Source organism: Corvus cornix, chromosome 2, assembly GCF_000738735.6.
Source record: "Corvus cornix cornix isolate S_Up_H32 chromosome 2, ASM73873v5, whole genome shotgun sequence".
NCBI classification, from domain to species: Eukaryota; Metazoa; Chordata; class Aves; order Passeriformes; family Corvidae; genus Corvus; species Corvus cornix.
The window spans coordinates 124,807,928-124,832,768 of record NC_046333.1 but is presented as its reverse complement, the minus strand read 5'-3'; the positions used below and the strand labels follow the sequence as shown (position 1 = coordinate 124,832,768).

The following is a 24,841-nucleotide window of genomic DNA, read 5'->3' as shown; positions in this document are numbered from 1 at the left end:
AACACTGCCTAATTAACAGAGCAAAACCTAATTCCTAAGTGGTGTAAAACTCATTAGCGATTTTTTTTCCAAAAAGGCAATTCTCATCCATTAGTTATACTTGATTTTAATTAGAACTGTGCTGGAAGGACATGATCAAGAATGGCCATGCCTGAGAGCTTTGCACATAGATTGAAAAGTATGATAATAACAGCCAATTAGAAAAAGTCTGCCTGGTTTGTCTAGCAGCAGAAACTGGAAGAAGATGCTTAAGTAGACTCTAGATGAAGTTGGGCAGATCTCTCTAGCCTTCATCAGTCAGCAAGTTCCATATTTTCTGAGTCACAAGTTCCATTCACATAATAATTTCCTACAAGGTAGTGCTCTATCAATTTTGTTACTATCTTTTTGAACTAAATAATATTTTAATAACCTCTAAACAGTCTGTGATAACAAATATACCTTCAATAAACAATGCATGAAAAGATTATTCCTTTTTGAAATTGCTGTCTGATGATTTCCTTGAGTGATTTGTCCCCTTTGGATTGTGTGAAATAGAATATAATTATTCCTATTCATCTTCTCATTACCATTCATGACTTTGTAGACTTCTATCTTATCTTTCATCTGTTGTCTCTTTCCAAGCTGAAAAGTGGACTGTTTAATTTATCTTCTTATGGAAGATTTTCTGTTCCTCTAATTGCTTTTTTATCCTTCTCTGCACGATGCATTTTTTTAGGGCAAAAATGAAGCCAATTGTTGAGATGTGAGAACACCAGGGATTTTAACAGTGATGTAAGGAAACATTTTTCTCTGTTCTTTGTTCCTTTCCCAGCAATTTCTGCTGCAATGCTAATTTGGAGGATCTTGTCTATTAAAATAACTCAGTTATATGTTCATTCAAAATGAATATAGTACCAAGGGGAAGAAATGGCAGGTTTCTGTATTGCTATCACTGATTACCAATCTATTGCATAATGAGTTTTTCTTTAGGAAGAAATGAACAGTAATGAAATCAATGGAATTAAATCTCTGAAACATTCAATTCTTATTTTCCACCAAGTATATGCATAATATCAGGCTTTTTATTGCTGCCATTTCATTCTGTGTCTGTATCTTTACTTGAGCATTTGTATGCGACACAGAGGAACTTCACGGACTGAGTTTTTGGGGAGTATCATAACTTGGGTCTGTGAGAGCTCAACCTTCTCAGCAGGTGCTAGTGCAAATGGAAATTCCTTTGATAAACAGTCATATCCTCTTACTGAAATGAATAGTCTGGCAGAAGTATTTCTTTGAAAGAAGCGATAGTGCTTATGAGTGTGTACTAAAACCACAGAGTCTTTGTTAGCAAGCCAGCAAAAATGACAGTAGCAACACTGCAGCTCTCCTCTAGATGAGTAGTTCAAATTTGTGAGGTCCAGAAGAGTCAGGTTTCACTGCAAATCCAAACTGAGTGCCAGGTTTTAAAGACCTGTCAGTAATGCAGACCTACTGACTTCAGCAGGCACATATCAAACCATACACCAGTGTAATCATTCCCTTGGGGTTCTTGGCAGTGACCCTGATCTGGTCTGACAGGAGTGAAAGAGAATGAAGTTGCTTTTCCTGGATCTGATCCATGTGCTATCTGTGGCACAGATGCTGTCCCCAAACTTCTGTATACGTTTTTGATGACATCTGGAAAAGTTCTGTTAACAGCAGTTTTAGCAAGAAATCACATTATTTAAAAGATACATAAAAGGCTTAGAGACATAAGTTTGTTTCATTTTCAGAAACCCTCTACCAGGGACTCTGTGGGCAGGTAGAAGGGATTTCTAATGCCTATTTAACTGTGCAAGATGATTTGCCACAAAAAAACCACTGATCTCCGGGGTGAAGGACACAGAAAGTCCTAAGCTCCTAAAGCTTCCGTGGCTCTCCTTTTATGTGTCAGCAAAAAGAAACACAAATTAACCAGGAAAATATATTATCAATTTTGATTTTTTTGTGGTCATTGCAGCCAGTCATGACTTTCCTGAAATGGTCCAACACAGCAAAAATGCTGTGCCTACATAGGACACTGCTAATTTCCAGACTGGCAATTCAGGCTGGCTATGGTGAGTGTGTCATTGTCATACTTTGACTTATCTGATCTGGAGTTTTTCTCTTTGGAAAAAGAAAAAAGAAAAAGCAACCTGATTTAGCTCTGACTTAGAGAAAATGAAGACCTCTTCAACACATCAGTCATGATGAAAGCCAAATAAACAGTTAACGGGTACTTCCAGCTGCCTTTGTGCCAAGCTTTGTGAAAAACGTGAAACAACTCTTCCAAATGCTATGTGACAAACCTAGTGATTATGAAACAGAGCTTTACCATTATGGGTAGGATCATAAAGTGAGGAAGACTTAGTCTGTGGAAAACCCTACCAAGGCCAATTTCCATCACTACTGAAACTGCCAGAAATGCCTCTTAGTAGCTGTGCTATGCTAATGTCTTAATTCAGGTGTGTGTGAAAGATCCCAAACTCACTCTATTCAGGGCCGGTGTTCCTCTATACTGCATAAATAAGACATTATAGCTGCCTCATGCAGACCCTGTGAATAATTCTCATGGACACTACGAGGAGTCAAGATCTGGTAGCCCAGAGAACATCTGCTTGAATTGCAGATCTAGCTCTTAGACACAAGAATTGCACTGGTTTTGAGCAACTGATGCCCTGAATGAACCAATTAGTTACATTCATGCAGTAAGCAAGCGCATTTGAGCCCACCTGCCCCCTGTCTGAAGCTATCTCTATTTTGTGATGCATACTTCCCCAGCATTGAAACCAGTGAATCTTGTTTGGAAGCTGCTGAAAGAAAATAAACTCATTCATTTCTACAAACATATTGATGATTTTTGTCCGTGCAGGCTACCATGAGTCAGTGATGGCAATGGAAAACACATAAATGGACAGGAAACTGGATTGCTATTCTGTACACTAAATCATGTCTAATTACTAGCATTTTTTTTTTAAGGAAAGATACCTTTCTCCTCTCCTCTGCAGCCTCCAGCTTTTTCTGGATCTCCTCAAGAGAGAGTTCTTTCTTCTTTGGAGAAGCTAAAGTTCGTGGTGCTTCTGAGACTGGAGATGGCGGCTTTAGGATCAGTTCAAAGGCCTGGCCTGAGGCACGTTTGTTGATTTGTTTCACTTCCATGTCTGCACAATAAGGTGGGAAATTGTAAGTTCTTCAATACACCAGCAGTATTGAGGAGAGAAGCAGCATTGATATCAGAGTAGGATCAGAAGAACAGAAAAATGATTTAGCATCTTTGCCTTGGGCATTTTAAGTGCAATGGCAGATTATGGGCTGAAAACCATTCTTGGGAGTACATTCCATTTTATCTGTAATAGCTTAATTATACCTTAATCTCATAAAGATAAAAATTTACAGCAATTTTGCAAGCTTATTGGGGTTCTGTGCCATTTCACACCCCCTGCGAGCAGTGCCCAAGTTGATTAATTTTTTAAGCATGCTTTCATCTTTTCTTCATTATCTTGGGAATTATGTCAGCTGTGAAGGGCTGTAATTCTCAAATGGGGAGTAGGGAAAGAACAGCTCACTACGAGAGGGCTAACGTTAAAAGTTTAGTTAGTTCTATTAGGAACAATATCCAGCATCACGGTTACTGCATAATCTGTAGAAAGTAACGACCCAAACCAGCAATTAAATTGTTAAACCAGCAAAATATTCACCAACTAACACTATGGACTAAGAGGTGAATGGAGTAGTTTCCCAGCACTAGCACATTTTCTGACCAGCAGGATGATTTCCAGTAAACATCACTCACCATCATATTTATAGATGTTCATGTTGCGAGGTTCCGGGTAAAAACAGGAGCAGATCAGCGAGAGCATGGACAGCTCCTTCATCTTTTCCTTGTAAGCTGAAAGGAGAGATCTTGTTAGCATGCTTCACTTCCCCAGCTCCTCCTTAGTGAATTTCTAGCTGAGATGAGTGGCCAGGGACCAGAAAACCTACTCTATCACCCACCTGGCAGATTTCTCTAGAATATTTACTTTCAACTATTTCACCTCAACATTGAGCCTTTATCAAATCACAAATGAGATCCTCAGAAGTGCAAGACGGCTTCTGGTCCTCTACATGACCTCAGCCTTGGCCATAATGCAGACAGTCCTCTCTGGTTTATATAAAGTGAATCTGGCTACCAGGAAATGCATTTAGCATTGGAAGAGTGCCATGACTCCACTCTCCCCTGGCCGGTGGAGAGACATGAAGCTCTTACAATTTCTCTGATGTATCCAAATGCAATTGAGAACAGCTATGGAAAGCTGGCCATATATTGCCACAGGCAGATGTTAAATACATTATCTTACAAATGAAAACGTCATCCAGAAAATTAAAAATAAAACCAGAAATGAGGATACATTTATCAAAAAATTTGCTTAATGTCCTTAATATGCTTAACTACCTCAAACAAAGCTTTTCTTTCCCCACTTACTGGCCAAAATATGTTGCTTTCACACTCAGGTCTAGTCTGTATTAGCCAATGCGATTAACGCCCTTCTAATTAATAATAGCACCTTTATGGTGCTATCTTTGCTGACTTTGTAATGCCTGTAGGCCCCAGTTAGGAATATAGGTGGCACTGATCTAAAAATGGTGATACCAATACTTAATCATTATACAGTTTTCTGTGTTCACCCTTCCTAACTGCTTGTAGGTCAGAGAACAGTCTTGCACTTGGTCACTTGGCAAGCCAATGACAGAGCCCAAACTAGAGCTGGCTCTCCTGGGTCCTGGGGCAATATCCTGCCCACTGCCCACTGCCCACAGCACATCGATTTTAAGGCAGGGTGCTTCAAAATTCATCCTGGCACACACAGATCCCTGCTATTATCAACATCATCTCTACAGAGGCGGACACTCATTTGCTGCCAGCATGTGAAAACGTGGCTTAAAATATCTGTGACTGAAAGTATTGTACCTAACAGATTAGACCAAATTAACCCTTGTTGATGCTGAATGGAAATCTGATGGTCCTTTGATCTTCAAACTGTGGATACATATGAAATTCTCAATCAGCCTGTCTCACGGATGCTCTTGTGGTTCTTGATTTTGCTTTTCCTACTCAGAAAGAAACCCGAGACTCGTGAGGGCTTGAGAGTCTTTGGGTGCTGCTCAGTATGGTGATACTTGAATAATGGTCCAAGAAGAAATTTCTAGCTGCCAGTAAAGGATTAGTTAATTTAATTAAGCTTTGCACAAGGGCCTCTAATCATGTACCTTGAATAACTCACCTAAAGGAGATACAGCTTTTCAGAAACCATAGGTAAAAGACAGCTTTGAGGTTAAGAGTGTACTGAAAACTCTGCTTTCTGTGAACTTAGGCTGTCATGGAAACTTGGTCTTGACAAGATTTTGATTTGAAACTGAAGTACCGACTTGCAAAGAATAACTCAAAAATCTTTTGAAGAGAAAAATCATGTCCAACTGATGTCTGTTTAATTATGAATAATGATAAACATAATGAATTGTTCACTTAGACCTCCATGCAACAAGCACACAGGTGTAGTTTTCCAGATTTTCCTTTGAGGAGGGCTTGCCCAGCAAGCTGCTCATACCACTGGAATGGCATCCTTCCCAGCAACAAGGTTGTGGAGTGGGTGCACATCAAACCCTGGCAGGTGCTAAACACAGAGAAAATGGACACTGGGTTGTGTGTTAAAGACATGGCCATTGATGATGCAAGCAGAATCTTGTACAAGATCTGCTGAATCACTGCTAAAATGTATACCTTGAAATATCTTTTTAGAGAAAAGCATACAAAGCAGCACCCTAGGAATCGCGCCTTTTGGGGCCTTTATTAATATTTTTTATCTTTGCTTGACATTGAATATGTTTTGCTTCCTAACAGCATTTAAAATGACTACAGAAAGGTGTTTTCCCAGCTTGCCATCTGTTTCCCAGCTTGCTTTGCCTGTTGCAAAGCACAGCAGGAGAAAGATCAGAACATGCTCAGCTCTCTTTCCTTCAGTGCAATAGCTGCAATGAAATCATGCTGGAAAAATCATTGTCTCAGTTCATTCTGGCCACTTGCAAAATTAGTATGGCTGTCCATCCTTTACAAGAACTACATTTTTTTTTATTTTGTGGTATTGATTATTGATTTAGTCTCCACTTGCCCTAGAGAGTCCTTCAGCCATAGCTGGAATTTGGCTTGAATACTTAAAGAAGTTCTGGAGGCTTCTGCAGCTCTGGGAACCAAACAACCTGCCATGGTGGCAAACACTGGTTTTCCTTTTGCAGACTTAAGGGCTGAGGGTGTCAAAGGACCTGAAGAGGCACACACCTCCTCTGGTGTCCATCATCAACAACATGATGACGTCACCCTTGATCAGGCTCAGCTCTGAGTAGCGGGAGCCCTGCATTGCTCAGCTCTCCTTTCCATAAACATTTCCTTAAAACACATTAAAAAAGCTGAAAGCAGTTATGTTAGCCCAGTTGATGGTCTGATTAAAGTGGCTGGCTCATGTCTCACAGGTTAGACAGGGAGGTAACTATACTTTTCCAAATCCCAAGGATTAGTGTTTTAGCCATGGAAGCCTGTTATCCCAAAAATAAAGTTCTTCTGTGAAGAAAGCAGCACACATAGACCAGAAAAATTACCTGCCTCATAGTGGAGCTTTTCAAAACCCTTGAAGACAATGAAGACAAGCAGTGATTGCAATGAAGTTTATTTTCCAAATGTGTTTCCACTGGCTTGCTAATTATATCCCTCCTTGTGCAGTCATGTAGGCTACATATCATTCCATTAACTGTGCAAGTTAAATGAAGGAGAGTAAATGATGGCAATCCTAATAGTACAAAAGCTTTGATAGGGAAATTGCTAGGAAAGAACAACGTTGACAAAAGATGGCAACAGAATCTTTTTAGTTATATGCAGCAAGATCTAAATGTTTATATGCACAAAGAACACTGATTTGTGTTAAAACCAGAAGAGAATTCAGTATTAGCATTTCTTGTAGTTTTGCTGTGAATATACTAGTATTCATAGGTCTTCTTAAATTCTGAAACTCTGTGATTATTCCAGAACCTCATCTACTTCTTAAGAATAAACTCCTCATATTCAGAGTTGCAGAGAAAGCATTAGAAATACTATCAAATGCCCCTAGATCTTTGATAGCCTCAGAAAAGAATGAACTCAGATGGCATTGAGACTCAAGAATGCATGATTTTTTTTCTGATAAAGTCCCAAGTGTACCTTAATATTATTGCTTTAAGCCAACCTCACCCTTTTCTCAAACTTCCTCCATTATTTTCAACAGCTGTATTTAGAAACTGTGAAACGACTCCCTCTGTTGGGTGAACATCCATCCTCTCCCTTTGTGGGCTCTACTTGATGGTCCAGGTAAGATCTTCATGGGTCTTTTAAGAGGTCCAGTTCTACAACTGCATGAACAAGAAGGGAAGGACAGCAGGACTGGATCTCTGGAGGGAAACAGTTCTAAGGATTTCATGCCCATGTTGTATAATTTTGGGGATCTCTTCTTTAGTCCAGTCTGGTCCCATGGTCTGAACAACCATTAGAGTCTGGGGCACTGCTAACACACTTCTTCCAGTTTCAATACCTATCAACTAAACCAGTTTGTGCTCCAAAATTGCTCTGATGTGTGAAGCAAAGCGTGGTCAGCTGGGGTGTTTTGATGATCCTCTTTGAAAATGCTCTACTGGTCTCAAATAATATGTTTATTCAGATACATCCTCTATTCCTCTGCAGAAAAGTAGTCCATTGCCAGTCCTGCAGCTCACTTGCCCAATGAATGAAGCTACTATAGCAGAGTGCTATGGCTGCCATTAGAAGTCAGCAACCACTTATTTACTGCTGGGAGAAATAGCAGGGTTAAGGAAAGCACTGCTAAACCCTTCCTGTCTGTTCTCATCTGTTATCCAATAGCTATAAGGAATTTTTTACAGTTTACACTGTAAAATGAAAATCTGTCCTGACTGACAGGCCACGGGCAATTTGGGTCACATTTTGTTCCTTGGCAAAGCACAGCTCAGACAGATTGCTGTGTCACAGCAGAGACCATTATTCATAAGCAAGACTATTTTTAACACATGAACAGTGAGAGAAAAGTGTAAATGTTACTTATAATTAACATCTGATGAAAGCAAATGTGTTGATTCTTTTTGCCTTACTGAATCCAGTCCACATATAAGAAATGTATTTTATACATACATTAATATGCATAGATATTAACCACATACATTAATATATACACATTACATATATTAATGTATAATGTTACTGTATTTTGACATTTCAAGTACCACTTGCCAACTATTTCTTGAAGTTCTGCACACCTGGAAGGAAAAGGAAGCTGGCACATTGCCCATAGTCAGAATGTGCAACCCATAACACAGCTCAGCCCCGTGCTCCCTTGCCAGGAACCTATGCGACAGTTGCCTTTCTGAGACTGAACTGAAATCCTGCTTAGTTTTCTCCTCTGGCAGAGATTGAAGCATTAAGATGTATGATGAAGCATGAAACGCAGGTAGAGAAGACCTACCACACCTGTCCTTCGTATGGATTTCTGATGGATGTTATTGACAATGTGCTTTGTTACAAATGTCATTTTGTTAATGCTCCCTCTGGGGTACTAGAGCTTTTGGTTTGTCAAGACAATGTTTTAAGTCATGTAATTTTGTGAATACCAACAGCCACACTCTGTTGGCCAGTAATTAAAAAAATTTTTTTTTACTAATCCATATTAGTAATGTGCTACATCCTTTTCTGCCAGACAAGATGACATAATATAATCCCAACTGTGTTCTTTCCCCATAGGTGGTGAGGTATTTGAAGAAAGTTACATGATGAGTACTGCTGAAGTGGTGGGCTAGTACTGGGACAAGCACATGGGACTGGGAGAATTAAAACTCAAGATGGGGCAAGCGTAATATGGAGTCTAGGTATCAATTAGTTTTTGGCATGTCTGAGCTCTATCAGCCTGGGATTCACTTTAATTAATTCTGGCCATTATTTAAAACAGCTACTTTGCAGAAATAATGAAAGCTTACTTTTTAATCACGGGAGAGCTCTACCAGAGAATGATGGTTCCATTCAGATGTCTTAAGTTAAATGAATTAGGTTGTCTTAGGACCAGCAAATCTATCTTCACTGTCAGGAAGCCTAAGGATGTTTATAGACTTATGGAGTCACCAGTGATGGAGGGAATGAAAGCAAAAGCCCCTGCAGTAAATATATCTTATCCATCCCTTATGCTCAGCCACGAGTGACATCTCATTTTGGTGGTTCACATCAGTGGGACTTATTTTGTTACTCTCTGAATGCAAAACACTGCTCACCAGAGCATGAGGTTGAGCCCATCTCACAACCAATGCATATGTGTGCTCTTCCAGTTTCCCCAACAAAAATGAAGTTGCTTTATAGCTTAGAGACTCTTCAATGCCCTACAGTGCTCACCTGCTTCACTGTAGGGAAAGGTGGCACAGGGCTCCCACTCACCTGGGGCCATTCTTTGGTGGCCAAGTCTTTAAAATTGCACTCTTAATATACTGCAATGCAGTTTAAGATAGAGATGAGAACAGAGTTTTGGGCATGTCCCCTGTCCCTGAATTTTTTGGTATTTTTATATCTAGGCAATAGAGTAAGCAGGTACTATGAAAAAGTAACAAGAAACAGAAAACACAGAAAAAAAGGAGTGATCGGTGAGTTTCCTCTGTCAACCGTGACTCTAGAATTTCCTACAATATGCCCAGAAAACAAGAAAGGAAGAACTTGGGACAGCTCTAATCTGCTTTTGTGGGAACTGGGAGTTTGAAAAAATAGTGTTAGGCATTAATTTCTGCAACCCTCATGAATGTTCCTGGAAGAAGTATCATCAATTTTATTCTCTCCAACATGAGACTCTTTTAACAAAAATCTTAAAATGGTTTGAGATGGAATCAAGCATTAGTGTCACCCATAAAAGCACAGAGTGGCCGTGAAATCAGGGATCACTGTAGCATCAGTTCTTCAAAATACACCAAAAAACCAATACAAGCAACAGATCTGACCTTCAGCTTCTTATTAAGACTGTGTCAGATTGTCCCAATGAACCCTCTCCTCGAGTGCAAGGCCTTGCATACCACTTCCACAGCATAATTCAGGTGACAGCACAGGATCTGGCTGGAAAACCAAACCCATGGAACACACAAGAACCTGTATGCTTATGGAAAGACTGTCCTGTGATGGTGTCCTGGGTTGCAGTGTATTCTATTACCAGCCTCAGGAGCTGTTGAAATCAGGTGGGGCAGTGTTTCCTTGCCTCCTCCCCCCAGACTATCTTTCTGTTAATGGCCCATCATTGTCCTGCTGCATGACTCAGAGATAACTCCCTCTGGACTATCTCCTGTTAATGAGCCTAATCAACACTTGGCCTCATGACTCATTACCCCATTGTGAGATGCTCCACCCAGAGGGAGGAACCAAGCATCCCATCATGGATATAAGCTGGGATTCTGAACACCAGAGACAACCCTTCCTACTGGATTTCCAGGGGACAGGAGCTACATGGCCACCACTGGACTTTCTGAGGAAGAGCAGACCCTTTTTCTACAGGATCACTGCTTCAGAGGACTGCAGCCACCATTCTACCAGACTGCTACCACCACCCTGCCTAACAGGGACTCAGGTTGTACCTTGACTGTCAGTTTGAAACAGTGTTTTCTTTTTTTTTTCCTTTTCTTTAATTTCCATTAAATTGTTATTCTGACTTGGTGCCTCCCACTGGTTTGTTTTCAAACTAGTACAAATGGTTTTCTTGAACCTATAGTGCAGAGATACAAATGCACACAAACACGCAGATTAGAGAGTGGCACAAGTCTCACTAAAAATTGCCCCTAATTTTACAACCTAATCTATCACTGATCATGACTATGGCTTTTTGGACTAATTCAGGTACCATGTCTGTGGTTTTACTTACTGTGTGTGGTTAGAGTCAAATGTCTTTGTTCACTTTATGATGCCAGAATGTTCAGATGTAAAGTTACTATTTTGTATTATTTTGATGTATGTAATTTTCACCACTGAAACAATGAGAAGACCCATTTACTGAACCCTGAATATTACAGTCATCTGTGACATGAATTAATGGGACTTCTTTGTTGAGCTGCTGCAAACCCATTTCCAAAATGAGATTTTGATGTGAGGGGTCTTTTGAATTTGAGAAAACAACAACTTTGCCATGGTTACTCAAAACAAACACTGATGCAGATGCTTTGTCATATTGTGCTTTCTATTTGCTGAAATGAAAACACATACATTTCCTTCTAGTGTGGAACGAATACAGCAGACATGTGCCTGTTCAGAGCCTGTTGGTACACTCAGAGCCCCACAGACTCACCACACTGCTTGCTGATGGAAACAAGGGAAGACAAGACAAGAAAGCCATGGGCTAGCTCCTCCTTCTTCAGCTCTGCAGAAATTGGTCTGCAGCAGTGGCAGAGCCAGATGCTGCACTCTCTTCTGAGCCACCCCTTTGCAGAGCCCATGCGTTATGCTGGCATGAAGCCCTTGGCTGTTAAGCTCCAAAAGTCCTCTGGGACTGAGGGGAAGGAAAAGGAGCCAGTACTAATACAGAGGACTGTGGCCCTCCTGAAATTCACTTGTACTTAAGAGAACTTCAACCCAGGTGAAAACAAAAATTCCAGAGAATTTTTTTCCACAATGGGGAAAAGAGAATCTTCTTTACAGTCTGCTGCTTTGCCTTTACCAGGCATCCCTTCCCCATATCTCCCTCTGTACCTCTGCATCCCATCTGCCTTCCCCCGGTTTTCTTCCCACAGAGCTTACTGTGTAGGAAAGGATGTAAGTTACTGAAACAGACTTTGAAAACAGTGGGGAGGATGAAGAGTGAAGAATAAACTTAAAGGCTACAGTAGTCCTAAGCTTTACTTCTGGCTGGTTAACTGAACATAACTGTCTAATTTTTGTGCAGGCAGAAGTTCAAACCCTGTTATTCAGATGATTTGGCTGGATACTGATGTTTAAGATGCTGAACTTACAGCTACCTTCATAAGAGGCCACTGGAGACACGGATAGTTTCTGATTATCACCTAAGTGTGGGAGTCATGCAAACATCAAAAGTTCTAAAATTTTTAAGGCAGCGCCACGCCAGGAACCATTCTGCTATCCGCTCTCTCCTGTACTCACTGGAAGCAAAAAAGACTGGAAACTCAGCTATGGATGATCTGAACCAAAGTAATTTTCCTGAATGTGGACTGGATGGAAAATGCAAATAGGCTTTCAGCAAACACCAGGAAGAAAGCAGCAAGACCAGGAAGAAATAACCTTCGTTATTTGGCTCACCTTACCTGCTTGAGAACTTTTGTTGGTTTTGTTACATACCTGCACCTGGGGCAAACAATTTCTTGTGATTGGCATTGCAGCAAGCTTAGCTCTGTTATCTCTCACAGAAAAATCTGTTTTAGCTTAGGACTCCTGTTAGAGTAGTAGTAAGGATTCTTCATGTATCATTCTGGGTCTGATTCTATCACTAATTTTCCTGTTCTCAAGAAAAACCCCTATCCCCTGATCTATCAACTTAGACTCTTATATGAATGATTTAAGAAACAAAACCTTGAGCTCTGGAGTTTTTGAATGGGTGGATTTGCCTCCCATGACTTTGTGCTCACAGTGTGTAATGTATTTCCTTGGCGCTCCATGCCTGAAGGGTTGTGATACACCCTTTCACCAGGACACAAAGCCATTAAACTCTTTTACACTTCTGAGGCAGGTTACATATAAAATGGGTTAAAAAGACAGATATTTCACTCCAAAGCTTCCATTAACGTGGCTTTGAAGATCCCTCCTGGAAAGCACCACTGAACCAGGATCTCAATCTCCATGCAGGCTACAAAAGCAGTGTTTTCAGGAATCTGGATGCACATACCTGAAGGCCAGGGAAGCAGAAGGCTTTTGAGAGACTCTCTTCAACACAAACACCCTAGCCTTGCTATATGTAGGTTATCTTGTCTCAGCATTCCTGGGACTGGGGCTATGAGCCTTCCATAACATCAGCCTAGTGGAATTTGCTTCAGGACTTCCCTGCAATAGGACAAGCCCAGATTGCTGATCTTTCTCTCAGAAGTGGACATGTAGTGTTCAGGAGCTCCCTGAGCCCAGCTGTTTCCTGGGTACAAAGCTGTGGTGCTTGCCTTGGTTCTGGAGTCACTCTGGTGACTGAAGCACCAGGGAAGGACTTGTAAAGGAGCTGGAACTTCTTCAGTATCTTTCTAAGTGTGGGGTGGGGAGAACTGAACTACAGGTTGGAAGCTGCCAAGCCTGCAAGCAGCCCACTTTTTCTCAGCAGCACGCAGGCTTCAGCCACCACAGCAGCAGCGTGTCTGCAGCCTAGTGCTGAACTGAGCACTGGGGGGAAGTGAAATTTCAAGTCCTTGTGTTGAGCACTCCAACCTTCTCTGATGCCTCAAGCAGAGAACCTAGCAGAACACCTAGGACTAGGCCATCAGGGGTGGCTGCTGCCTCCCAGTATGCTCTCAAGGTCATCTCATCCTCGCATTGTGGGAGTATGCAGGGGCCCAGCTGAGATCTGTGCTACTTTCTGCAAAAATGTGTCAAATGCAAACAACCTACGCCACAGAGCTTATGGTGTGAGAAAGAGAGGCAAGGGATACTGCGGAAAAAATGACCCAGAGGTAAAGAAAAAAGCCTCAGGTCACAGACCTGTTCTGTAGGAAAGATTCCTGGGGAATAGAGCTCTCCTGAATTCTGTATAAGTGACACCTCTGTCGGCACAGGCTGTCTCTTTTTGAGTGCTGCAGGGAATACAGGTGCTGGCTGGTGAAACAGCCCCTTGAGGGAGGATGCAAATCAAATGTGATGAAATAGAACGGCAACGGTTTAGTCATGCAGCCTACTATGATCAAACAGCATCTTCCCAAGGTATGAATCATGCTACGGGTTCTGTTCCAGCACAGCAAGACTGGGTTACTAGAGCAGCGTGTGAGAGAGCGGGCTGCCTGTATCACTTTTATTTATCTGAATCTCACCGTCAGCCATGTGTGTTTGGAACAGTGGCATTTGTTCAGTTTTTCCTGGTGACGTCTTCAGTGGCTTCCACTGACTTAAATTTGCATCACCCTTATACCTTTATGTAGGCTTGACAAACTCTTCCTGGTTGTGCATCACCTGGCCATGCATTACCCACTGACACTTGACACTGAGTGTCATTTTATTCCAAGCCCTCCATTTTTTATCCTGCTTGGAGACTAATGACACAACCTTGCATATTGCCAGTCTTCATGGCTGAAATAGGAGTTCTGCTAGTGTTTTTTTGCATCTGGACACAGCAGATCCTTTCTGGACTTGTAGCTGATCTTACATTATGAAATCCATCCCCTCATCTCTGTGCTGAGATTACAGTCAAATCGTTCATACTGAGCTTCTCCAGAAAGCAAATTCTAGCAGAACTACCCACATGTTTTGAAAGCAAGTCATTGATACAGCATCAAGGAAAGGAATGGCCCAAAATTGTTTAGGAAAAGCAAGCAGTTAAGAAAGAATGGGTAAGGAATCCAACTTTTTCTGTTTCCATCATTCAGCTGTTGTGGAGTACCTTGATCAAAGGAACAGAGATAGATTGCTACAGTGAGAGCTTCCATTAACAGACAGGCTGGTCCTTGCCATTTTTCTGGCTCAGAAATGCAGATATGTGGTTTTAGCAGGACTGTAAGTCTGATATAAAAGATGACATTTTTATAACTCATATAAGGGTTGTAAACACAACCTTCATTAACCTGTGCCATTCCAAAGTACAGATACCTTTCACATCTTACAGTATTTTCAAAATTGTGCTTTGACCTGATGAAGGCCAAAATATTATTTAGTTGTAACTAGAGGCTCAGAACAGTAAGCAAAATAAATTGCAAGGTGCCTTTTATTTTTTTCTCTTTCTCTAGACAAAAAGAAAAAAAAAAAAAAGCAGGGCCATCAGCTAAGTAGAAATTTGTGTTTGTATGATATGATATAAATGCAATTATGATTTCTTGCAGGGTTGGACTCTCAGTCTTTGCATTACAATAATTAAATGCATTCCTTGCTTGTTGAGCCATCGCACTGAGTGCAAAACCTACTGCAATTGTTTTCACACCATAAATATCAGGAGAATCCATTAAGAGAAAATATGCTGCTGTGAAGGCTGTAGATAGTATCTTTCAAAACTAATCATTTCATATAGACTAGAAACCCCATTTTATAGGGTCTGAAAAATCAAATACATAGAAACATTCATTACTCAGTTTATATATATTTCTATACATAAAAAAGTATATGTGTATATATATATATATATATACTTTATTTTTTTAAGTTTAATGGCTGATTCTGAGCAATTCCCATGTATTTAATGTACTGAACCCAAAGCCAAATATGTGTAACTGCATCTTTCTGCTACACAATCATTCTTACTGGCTGCCATGACTACCGACTAAATGTCAAAATGCAAAAGACAATGAAAGGAGACAGTCTGGAAAATCCAATTTACTTCTGGGTTCTGAATGGAATTTAAATTTTGTGGGACATGCCAAAATAAGAATGTCTCATCAGTCTGAATAAAGGCATTTTCTTTAAAAAGTTTGCTTTCTGTACACAATTGCAAATGACACATGTAAGTAGATTACTTACAAAGGAAGAATTCCAATCCTTGCAATAATACAATGGGACACACATTATAATGGTGTTAATTAACAATAGTATCTTAAATTTGAATGCCTGAACAAAACAAGCTCCTAGTAAGTAACTTCTGAGTTTTCATATAAAACTGTTTGATATTGGAGTTTGCCTGCCGACATAACTCATAATTGTGGAAGATTTTGCTTTAAACCCAAGGAGGTGTGATAATGGAAACTGTGTTATTCTGATGCTTTATGTTGTAAGGCTTAATTCCCCTTTTTTATAACAAAGACTATAGAGATGAAAATGTTTTTATGCAATTTTAAGTCTAGTCAGTGGGGTATATGTGGGAGCAAGGGGCTGTATTTAATTATGAGATATTACAAAGGACTATATTTCTGGGTTTAGAGAAATGTAATCCCTAATTTAAGATAGTCTCCTTATTTAGGAAGCCTATCAAAGGCATGTTTATCTTTGGAGGAATCCTTTGATTCAAAAATAATGTCTTCAGGTTTTGAAGGACTTTGAAAGCACTGCACAGAGTAAGAAAAAATGACAGCAACTCCCTCATCAGCCATGTCGATACAAAGCAGATTCTGTAAAACTCATCTTTTCACTTGGTGGTATTCTGCTAACAAGTGGGCAGCAGGATGACTACAAGAAGTATCTTTTGGCAGGTCACCAAATCTAGAAACTGGGGCTAGTGTGAAAATCTATTTTTACAGCATTGAAAGACATAGGATAATTTTCTGTTAGTCTTCTCCACAGTCCAAAAAAAGTACAAATGCCCAAGTGAGGTTTTGGATGATGGGTTCCCAAACCCATTACTGTCAGTGCTCAAGGATGAATAAGAACCAAAATAGGAATGGATACTGGAGAAGTGACTGTTTTAAAAAAATAAATAAATTTGCAGAAATAAGTTCAGCATGTGTAGGTTGGCTCCAAAAGTCTCACAAGGAAGAGTTTGGGTTTGGGGTGGGGTTTTTTTTTTTGCTATTTCTTCAATGTTTCTTTTAAATGGTCCAGGTTTGGAAGACAGAGAAAGGAAGCAGAGGTGTGCATGAATCAGCAGGAGGGGTTGGGTTCACAATCGATGGAAGGTGTTTGGTGCTGTGGAGCTGCACCTGAGGTACTGCATTCAGTCTTGGGTCCCCCAATTTAAGAGGGACATGGAGGAGCAGAGGAAGGTCTAGTGGAGGGCTATCAGGAAGGTGAGGGATTATTGCGCAAAGAGGTGGCTTAAGGGACAACATATCAGGTACTCAAGATTAATGAAATGACAGAATCAAACCCTTCTGGATGACATGCATCTGACACTCTGTGGCTTTCAGATCTTTCTATGGGATCTTTACCTAAACAATCTATGCAGTTCTTACTACTAATTATCAGATTTATACATCTACTATCATATCCTGCCATGACTTTATGCATATATGCAAACATTTGATTGCCTCCATAACAAAAATAATGACACCTCTCAACAGCATATTGCTAAAATCTATCATGGTTGGGCATAGATTATAAATATTATTGAGTATGCTAACCAGAAGATGTATAAAATTAGCAAGAAAAATAAAGGAAGATAAAGAATGACAGCCTCTTCTTGGAAACCATGCTGATGGCGCCAAGAAATTAGTAAATTATTCAGAATTGATTAAATTGGCGGAGAGGGAACATTTGCTGGTGGGATACTTTTATTACAATTGATGCTACAATAAAACTAAAACAAGAACCACTGATCGCAGCGAAGTGACCTGTGTTTTAAGTAGCTTTGCTCAGATTTGCATAATAGAAGCACTTTGATTTTTGAAGACATAAAATTAATGCATAAATGTCTGCCCTGTAACAATTTATATGGACTTTCAGGAATGTGACTGCTCCCAATTACGTCTTTCATGACCCACCTCTCTTTTTCATCTTTCTCTTCTCCTTCCCTCTTTTTTACTGTTTTTCAATTTAGTGGTATTTTTTCTATCCCAAAATATTACTGAATATGTCTAGAGTACATTTGCCCTGGCAGTCTATCTCTCTCTTTGCAGCTGTCTCTGTCTGTGTCTATTTTTTCTGCAATACTGGCCTCCACTTAGAAGAAAATCTTGATGAATTCAGAGATGCTGCTCTGCTACTAAATTAACCACATGAGGAGCTGATCCCTGCAGAGATGCTCCACTGATTGTTGGTGTAAGGGTGTTTGTCTCATTTAGAATTAAAAAAAATGATCTTGCAATAGCAAGATTTTCAGGGCACTGTGCACCAGCATCAAAAATCTGTCATGGCAATGGCAAATCAGAAATTCTTTGTTGTTCAGCCTGTCCTTTATAACAGACTTATCAAACTTCCAGAACTGGATTGTCCATCGGATTTTTAATATGTTCTAAAAGTAGCAGGAGTTAGATATACCCAAATATCAATTTGTTACAGCCTATTCTGTCTCTTTCATTATATGATCAAGTTCTTTTTCCAGTATAAAAAAAAAGTTCATTTTTCTGCATAATTAAATTCTCCTTTTTTTTTAGTGTAGCTGGCTCTCACATGATTTTTTAAAATAATAAAGAAGATATTTCCTTCTAAGTTGATGCTTTGGGAGATTTAAAGGGGGAAAACCAGGTTCATCAGATGTAAATCAACATGAGTCTATCACACCCATAGTTCCACTGGTTTAGGATCTAATTCTAGCAAGATGAGTGTTCCTGGCCTTTGCACATCTTAACCATTTACACGGGAAACCACAGCCAGCCATTGCTATTTCCCATCTTGTGCTGCTTTGTTTCTTCTACTGCGTTAGAAAATACGTCCTTCCACTGAACACCACATTGTTACACTTCAGTTTGGTCTACAGTTTTCTTGGCTGCCTCTTGATGAATTTTGGAGAAGCTTTTAACTAAAAACATTTCACTATTTCTGTGAAGATGACTAGGGAAAAATACATCCATGTGGTAAACTAAACGAGTGCTTATTGCACTTCTTTGAAAGGTTCTAGTCCTTTGTGCTAGGGAATCATTCTTCATTTGAAGAATCTGTCCAGGCCTGGCCATGGAATAAGTCAGTGAAATACTGGATTTCAGCCTTCAGCCGTGTCTGAAATACACAAATCCAAGCTTTACAGCCAGTTTCTCTTAAGCCACTTTGTGCTGGATTGTGATTCCATGTGGGCTGAGAGTGATGCTGTGGACCAGAGGAGCACTGGAAACGAGAAAAAAAACTATCCTGTGGTCTCAATTCCTCCCCTTCTGGCCTCAGAGAAGTGTGAAGGATTACAAGAATGAAGCAGTTGTGTGAAGAGATGAGAGATGAATCTGCGTTGTGGAAGTAATTGCCAAGAGCAGACAAATTAAAAAAAAAAAAAAAAATAAGGAAAGCCAAGCAGGTAAAGTCAGTCAGGGAATAGATGATCCAAACTGGGGTCCATCCCATATAATACTCTGTTTCCACCATACTTTTTCTTAATTTTGTTTTAATCTTGGAAATTCTATTTGTATAACTACACAGAAATGTACTAAATATAATTTTGCAACCTTCATATTGTAGATTACCTGCTTGCTTATCTAAATGCCTTGATTTTGCTGCATGGGTTCAATATTTGTTCCTATTGCAATTTTTTACCCTTGACAGACCCGTGCACATCTTTGTGCAGAAACCAGGATGCCAGCAGACATGAGACCTCTTGAACAGCACTGGCAAACTGTGCAAACTGGTAATTAGAATTTTGCAGAGGACTTGAAAATACCTCTATCATGTTTAATACTGTTTTTCAGGCCCCTCACAACAAGGGGATTTACACTGTTAATCAAATGCAGTATGATTCTCTAAGTAAGGTATTTCTCTTAATGTTTCACTGCAAAAAAAGTGAATGCACTTCAAAATGGAGTAACTTGAATCATCAATGCAATTTAAGATAAATATCTTCCTGTTACTTTTCTTAAGAAGTCATTATTGATATTTTACCTGGAAAATGATGATATTTAGACTTAGAACATCGTTTCCCAGCAAGAAGGTATTTGCCTTGAGAACATTATTGTTGACAAATATTAAACACTTAGGTTTTTAAATCAGGAATCAGGGCTTCATTCCTACCTACAGCATATAATATTGAAAGCTCTCTAACTTCAGTCTGGAGAGCATCAAAAAATATCTGAGCACATAGAAAAGATATTATCTTAGAAATAGCTTTTTGTATTACATCTACATAATACATTTAATAAACACCAGTACCTGGAGACAAAGAAGGTATATTCAAGTGATATAAATATGACTTGAGCGACAAGTGAGTGAGCCCTTTCCTTTCACATGAATAAAGTAAGCAAAAAATATATTAAAGCAGTTAACAGACTAATAAAATGGGTTACAGAAGTGAATTTCACTTCCAAAAATGTCTTTGAAAAATTATGGAGATTGATTCATGCATTTGTTTTAAGATTTCCTAGGTACATGCAACATTTCTTACAGCTCCATTCGGGTAACTGGATGATTTGCAGTGCAAAAATAGTAGTAAACCAAAAAATGTAGATTTTGCTACACTTATATGTAGCAGCGTCGCTAAAAAAAAATTAGTGCATCTTTGACATGTCTGTGGTCTCCACAGTCTTTCGAAAAAGAAAAAAGAATACCCGTGATAATATTATCACTCCAGGGAGCTCTGCCAATGAAATGGCATCAAGAGTTATCCTAGTGGAAACCAGAGGAAGAAGTTGAACATGTATTTTATCAGAAATCTTAGTTCAAAAGGACAATTTGTGCTTTCAATAATTTTGAAAGCATCAAAAATAGCATCAAGATGAAAAATTACAGCTACTTAGTGACTAGTGAATATATTTAAATGTAAAAGCCTTAAGCATTAAAAGGCACTTCATCTACCTTCAGGTAGAGTGTACCTTAGCTTAGGGTAAATTCTCAGTTTGTAGAACCCTATGCCAGTCAGTAGTATAAAATACACGTATCATTATTTTTTCTTTACCTGAGAAGCTCCCTAAGGATTATAAAAAAGTCCCTCAATAGCACAGAATGTTAATACAGCTTCAGTAGGTAAGTTGCTCTGTTTCCTAATCTGATCAGTATGGATTCTGGCAACTTCTGTAACATCAGAGCATGGTTACATATTTCCATGCAGTATGGAACATAACCTCACATCCCAGCTCTGAGGTAAGTACCCAAGATTATCCCTGTCTTAATGCAGAGAAAGTCAGGTCATAAAATGATTAACCTACAAATCCAATAAAGGAACTAGGAGCCTAAAATGATGCTTAAGAAAACTCAGGTTTCTAAATCGAAAACTTGGATCCTAGAAATTCCTGCACAGATGAGGAGAGGTCATGAGAATACAGAAAAACACAATTTGTGCTCTTCAAATTGGTGTGCACTGAAGGGTGCTAGACTTTGGACAAGCAAGGATGCCTCAGACTTGAAATGTTTAATCCACTAACATTGGGAATTGCGTGTTCTTCCACCTCACAGTCAGTCTTCTGAAGAAACCTGTGTACCCTGTTTCCTGGAAGGATTCTTCATAAACAGAGGAGCAGCCACAGTTTTCTTTTAAAATGCATCTGAGGAGAAACGCTGCTGGCTGTCTTACTCCTGTCCTTTGGAACAACTGCCTACAGTGACATCTTTCACTGGGAAATGCCAGAGCTGGGGTCAAACTCTCAGAATGAGGAAATTCAAGCCAAAGGGTCCTAACCACCACCCAAAGAAACTCATGCTGTGTTTTCTGCTCCCACAACTGTTTCTATTTTGCCATATCATGCAAAATCTAGCGATGCTCCTGGGGTCCCCAGTTCCTAGGGGTAGGTCATCCTCCCTTCTCTGTGCACTCTTTTCCTCTCTCTAGCATGATATTCTTCCCATGGGAGAGTGGAAAGAAGACACAGCCCGGTGGTCTGGTGGTCTGTGGGGAGGGAGGACACACAGGGACAAGGGCCACAACATTCCAGCACCACACCTGGAGACCAATCACCAGCTGTTTGGCTCAGGGGCAGGAGTGCACACATTACCACCTCTTCTTCTCCAGCCACCACAATGGAAGAGACAAAACCAGGGCTTCTCTGTGGCTGTGGGTGAAGTGCCCAAGGGACAGCTGAAGTCTCACCATTCCTCTCTGCATTTTCCTCTGGGTCACTGAATTAGGAGTACATTCAGTCTGGGCAGACCTTGACCACAGGCAGAGGTGCTGACCTCTCCCTGCATGCTGTGGAGGTACAGTCATGCTTGTATCTCACCACAGGTGCTTTAGAGTTTACTAACCCTATCCTCAGCCACCTCTCTAAACTAAATTACCTGCTTGGGCAAAATTGGTGAAAAACTCCTAACGATCCTGTTTTGTGATTGTGTGTGTGAAGGATCACAACCTCTCCACACAATAACTGCTACAACAGTGACAGGTTTTGTGTACTGGAATGAATGGATAAATCGTAATTTATTTATGAACTGCTTGGATTTGACACCTATACCTTAAAAAGATTAACATTTCTAAATATATTCTTCAAAGCCTAATGTTTTCTGCAGATGCTGCGCACCAGTTTAACCCCACATCCTGGCAAAAATAGCTTAAATTCACTTCATTGGTTAAATTATGTATTAGCAGACAGGAAAAAGAAAAACATAAGTGGAAGAGAAAATGAAATAATTTCAGATCAGCTTTGTATGCTGGTATTTCTCAGACACATGATGTCGTAAGTATTCAGTTCCCAGGAGCCAGCATTTCTGCATCAGTCCATTTTTTTTTTATGACTCAGGATGCAGGTCCATGTGGATTGAGGTCTCCAAAGGAATTTTTGTCTGTTTTTGAAAACGTTTGCTGAGCAACTAGAGGAATAGGTACTTTCTGCACTGCTGTCATGGGTACACAGCACCTTGCAGGACTGAGATACCTGTCCCAGGTAGAATTGCTGGCTGATTCACTGTGGGGACCCACGCTTCCAAGTGGGATCAACAGTACTTTTAAACCCAATGAAAATCAACAACACCTCAGACTGTATCCACAGAAAAGTGTGAGGGAAGAATTGTGAATAGCAGCCATTCCCCCAAATCAGCTGCCAGTTTCTGTGTCCCCATAGGCTAAAGACCAGCTGATGGTGCTGAGGCCAGTGGCTGTACTCCATTGGCTCCAGTGAGGCAAGACTCATTTGCAAAGTTGGTTCATCTGTCATCCATTTTATGGATAAATGCTGAAGAAGACATGTTCTCTACAAGGCACCCGAGGATGGCAACAGTTTTTGTTTATAAAGGTGACTTTATGGAGAACAGACAGCGGATTTTTTGAAGGTAGTTACTGCAGAGGTAAGCAAGCACTGCTGCTTCATGATACAACATTTGCTCCTCCTCTTGGGCAGAACTATTGAGAGTGCTAGGATAAAGGCTTTTGAAGACTGATAACCTAAGCTGAAAGGCAAACTTACACTCCCTCTCACCAGCCTGTGAGAAGGCTTGCTGGAGGACTTCACTTCCAGTGGTGGTGTTGCCCACTGGTCACAGGGCCAGATGCCACCCTCAGTCCCTTATGTTCAGCTTTTTTGCTGTACTACCTTTAGCAAAGCTTTTAGTGAGTTAATTTTCCAACTATATCAATTATGTGGTGTGACACCATTTTTGGATGCCTGCTTTAGGACTCCTAAGGCTTGTTATTTTTCAGGAGTGCTGAGCATCTCTTTGTTTCTTTTGTTTGTGAACTAAGAAGGTAGTTAAATTAGACCTACATGAAAATGCTGCACAGGTCAAGTATTGCCCAGACCAATCTGTCATGGGAACCTTCTGCTCCCTGTGTTTTACATTACAAAGTAATGCTGACTTCTCACTGTCAGCAATAGGGAGAATCAGTTAATATTGTATAGTCTTTGAAGGCTAAAACACTATCTAAATATACTGCTGGATATGAGTGCCCCATCTCTCCTTTGTCATGTTGTTTTGGTTTTTTTCAGATTAATGCTATTAATTTGAAAATGGAGAATTATTTTCTAACGAAATTAATACAAATGTCACCTGAGATAAATCTAACCGTAAGGGTAGATTACACAGTATATATAATAAAAAAAATAGGTGTGCAAAAGCTGATCTGGAGAAATGTACTATTGTAGTACAAATACCAATTCAAAAAAAGAAAAAAATTCTAGGCTTAAATAATCAATTAAAGAAAATTCAAATTCTCAAAATCAGTGTGAATTAATTACAGGAATACATTATTAAACAGGGAAGTTTTTAGTCTAACTAGAACTTATATTGGGACAAAGAGGTGATGGTAATGGAGGTGGAGGTGAGAGAACATTTTGGAAGTGTTCAAGATGCTGAATTTTATTTTTATTTCCTCAGTATGTTATGGGATATCTTCCATAAGAAAATGGAACAGATGACATTCCATCCTCCTGCCTGTACACCTCACAGGGTAAGTAAGAACTCCTATGAGGCAATATAATTCCTTAGCCATATGGACTGTTTTTAAAATTATTCCTGCCTTAATAGCAGAAAGAGTAATCTAGTCTTTCAAAATCAGGAAAAGAATGTGAATAGGTGTTAACCTTGGTTCTTTAGCGAATTTTACTTACCAACATTTTTATATTAGCTCAGTAATAAAAGTTCTCAGAAAAAAAATAAACTAACGGAAATGTTATCACTTCAGTTTCCTTATCATATCAAAATGATATCAGGAAAAGGTTTTTTCACCCATTGGGTGTTTGGGCACTGGAACAGGTGCTCCAGGGCAGTGGTCACAGCACCAAGCCTGACAGAGTTCAGTAAGTGTTTGGACAATGCTCTCAGGCACATGGTGTGACTCTTGGGGATGTTCTGTGCAGGGCCAGGAGTTGGACTCAATGATCCTTGTGGGTCCCTTCCAACTCAGCACAGTCTGTGATTTCTTCTCCTAGTGAAAGAATTTGGAATAGTCGTATCTCAGTCAAATCACATTTCTGCTAACATTATGATACAATAAATTTGTTTCGGATTCTTGCCTATATCCATTCTTCTCTTAAAGTAATTTCCTATTTACAGATATGTAATTTTCTGACAGTTGGAAATAATTCAGAGCTGACGTGTGTTCATTTATTTATAAAAGGGGAAGGTTAAAACCTTCAGCTAAAAACTGAAGACTGTGGAAAGAAGTGTGCTCAGTCCAAATTCAGCCTGGCATTTAGCCATATGTTCTTTAACTTGATGCTTGTCATTGCCATTAATATTCAGATAGCCACTCATGAG

At 39.9% G+C, this 24,841-nt stretch overlaps 1 protein-coding gene across 1 annotated transcript in view; it reads right to left on the bottom strand.

Annotated features, from left to right (window-relative positions):
* STMN2 (stathmin 2) overlaps positions 1 to 24,841 on the bottom strand; it is a 38,322-nt gene that overhangs the window by 9,562 nt on the left and 3,919 nt on the right. Inside the window, exons 3-4 of the mRNA XM_010405060.2 lie at positions 3,794 to 3,889; positions 2,989 to 3,161 (exon numbers count right to left, since the gene is read on the bottom strand). Coding sequence (XP_010403362.1) covers positions 2,989 to 3,161; positions 3,794 to 3,889 — 269 coding nt within the window. The remainder of the gene's footprint in view (positions 1 to 2,988; positions 3,162 to 3,793; positions 3,890 to 24,841) is intronic.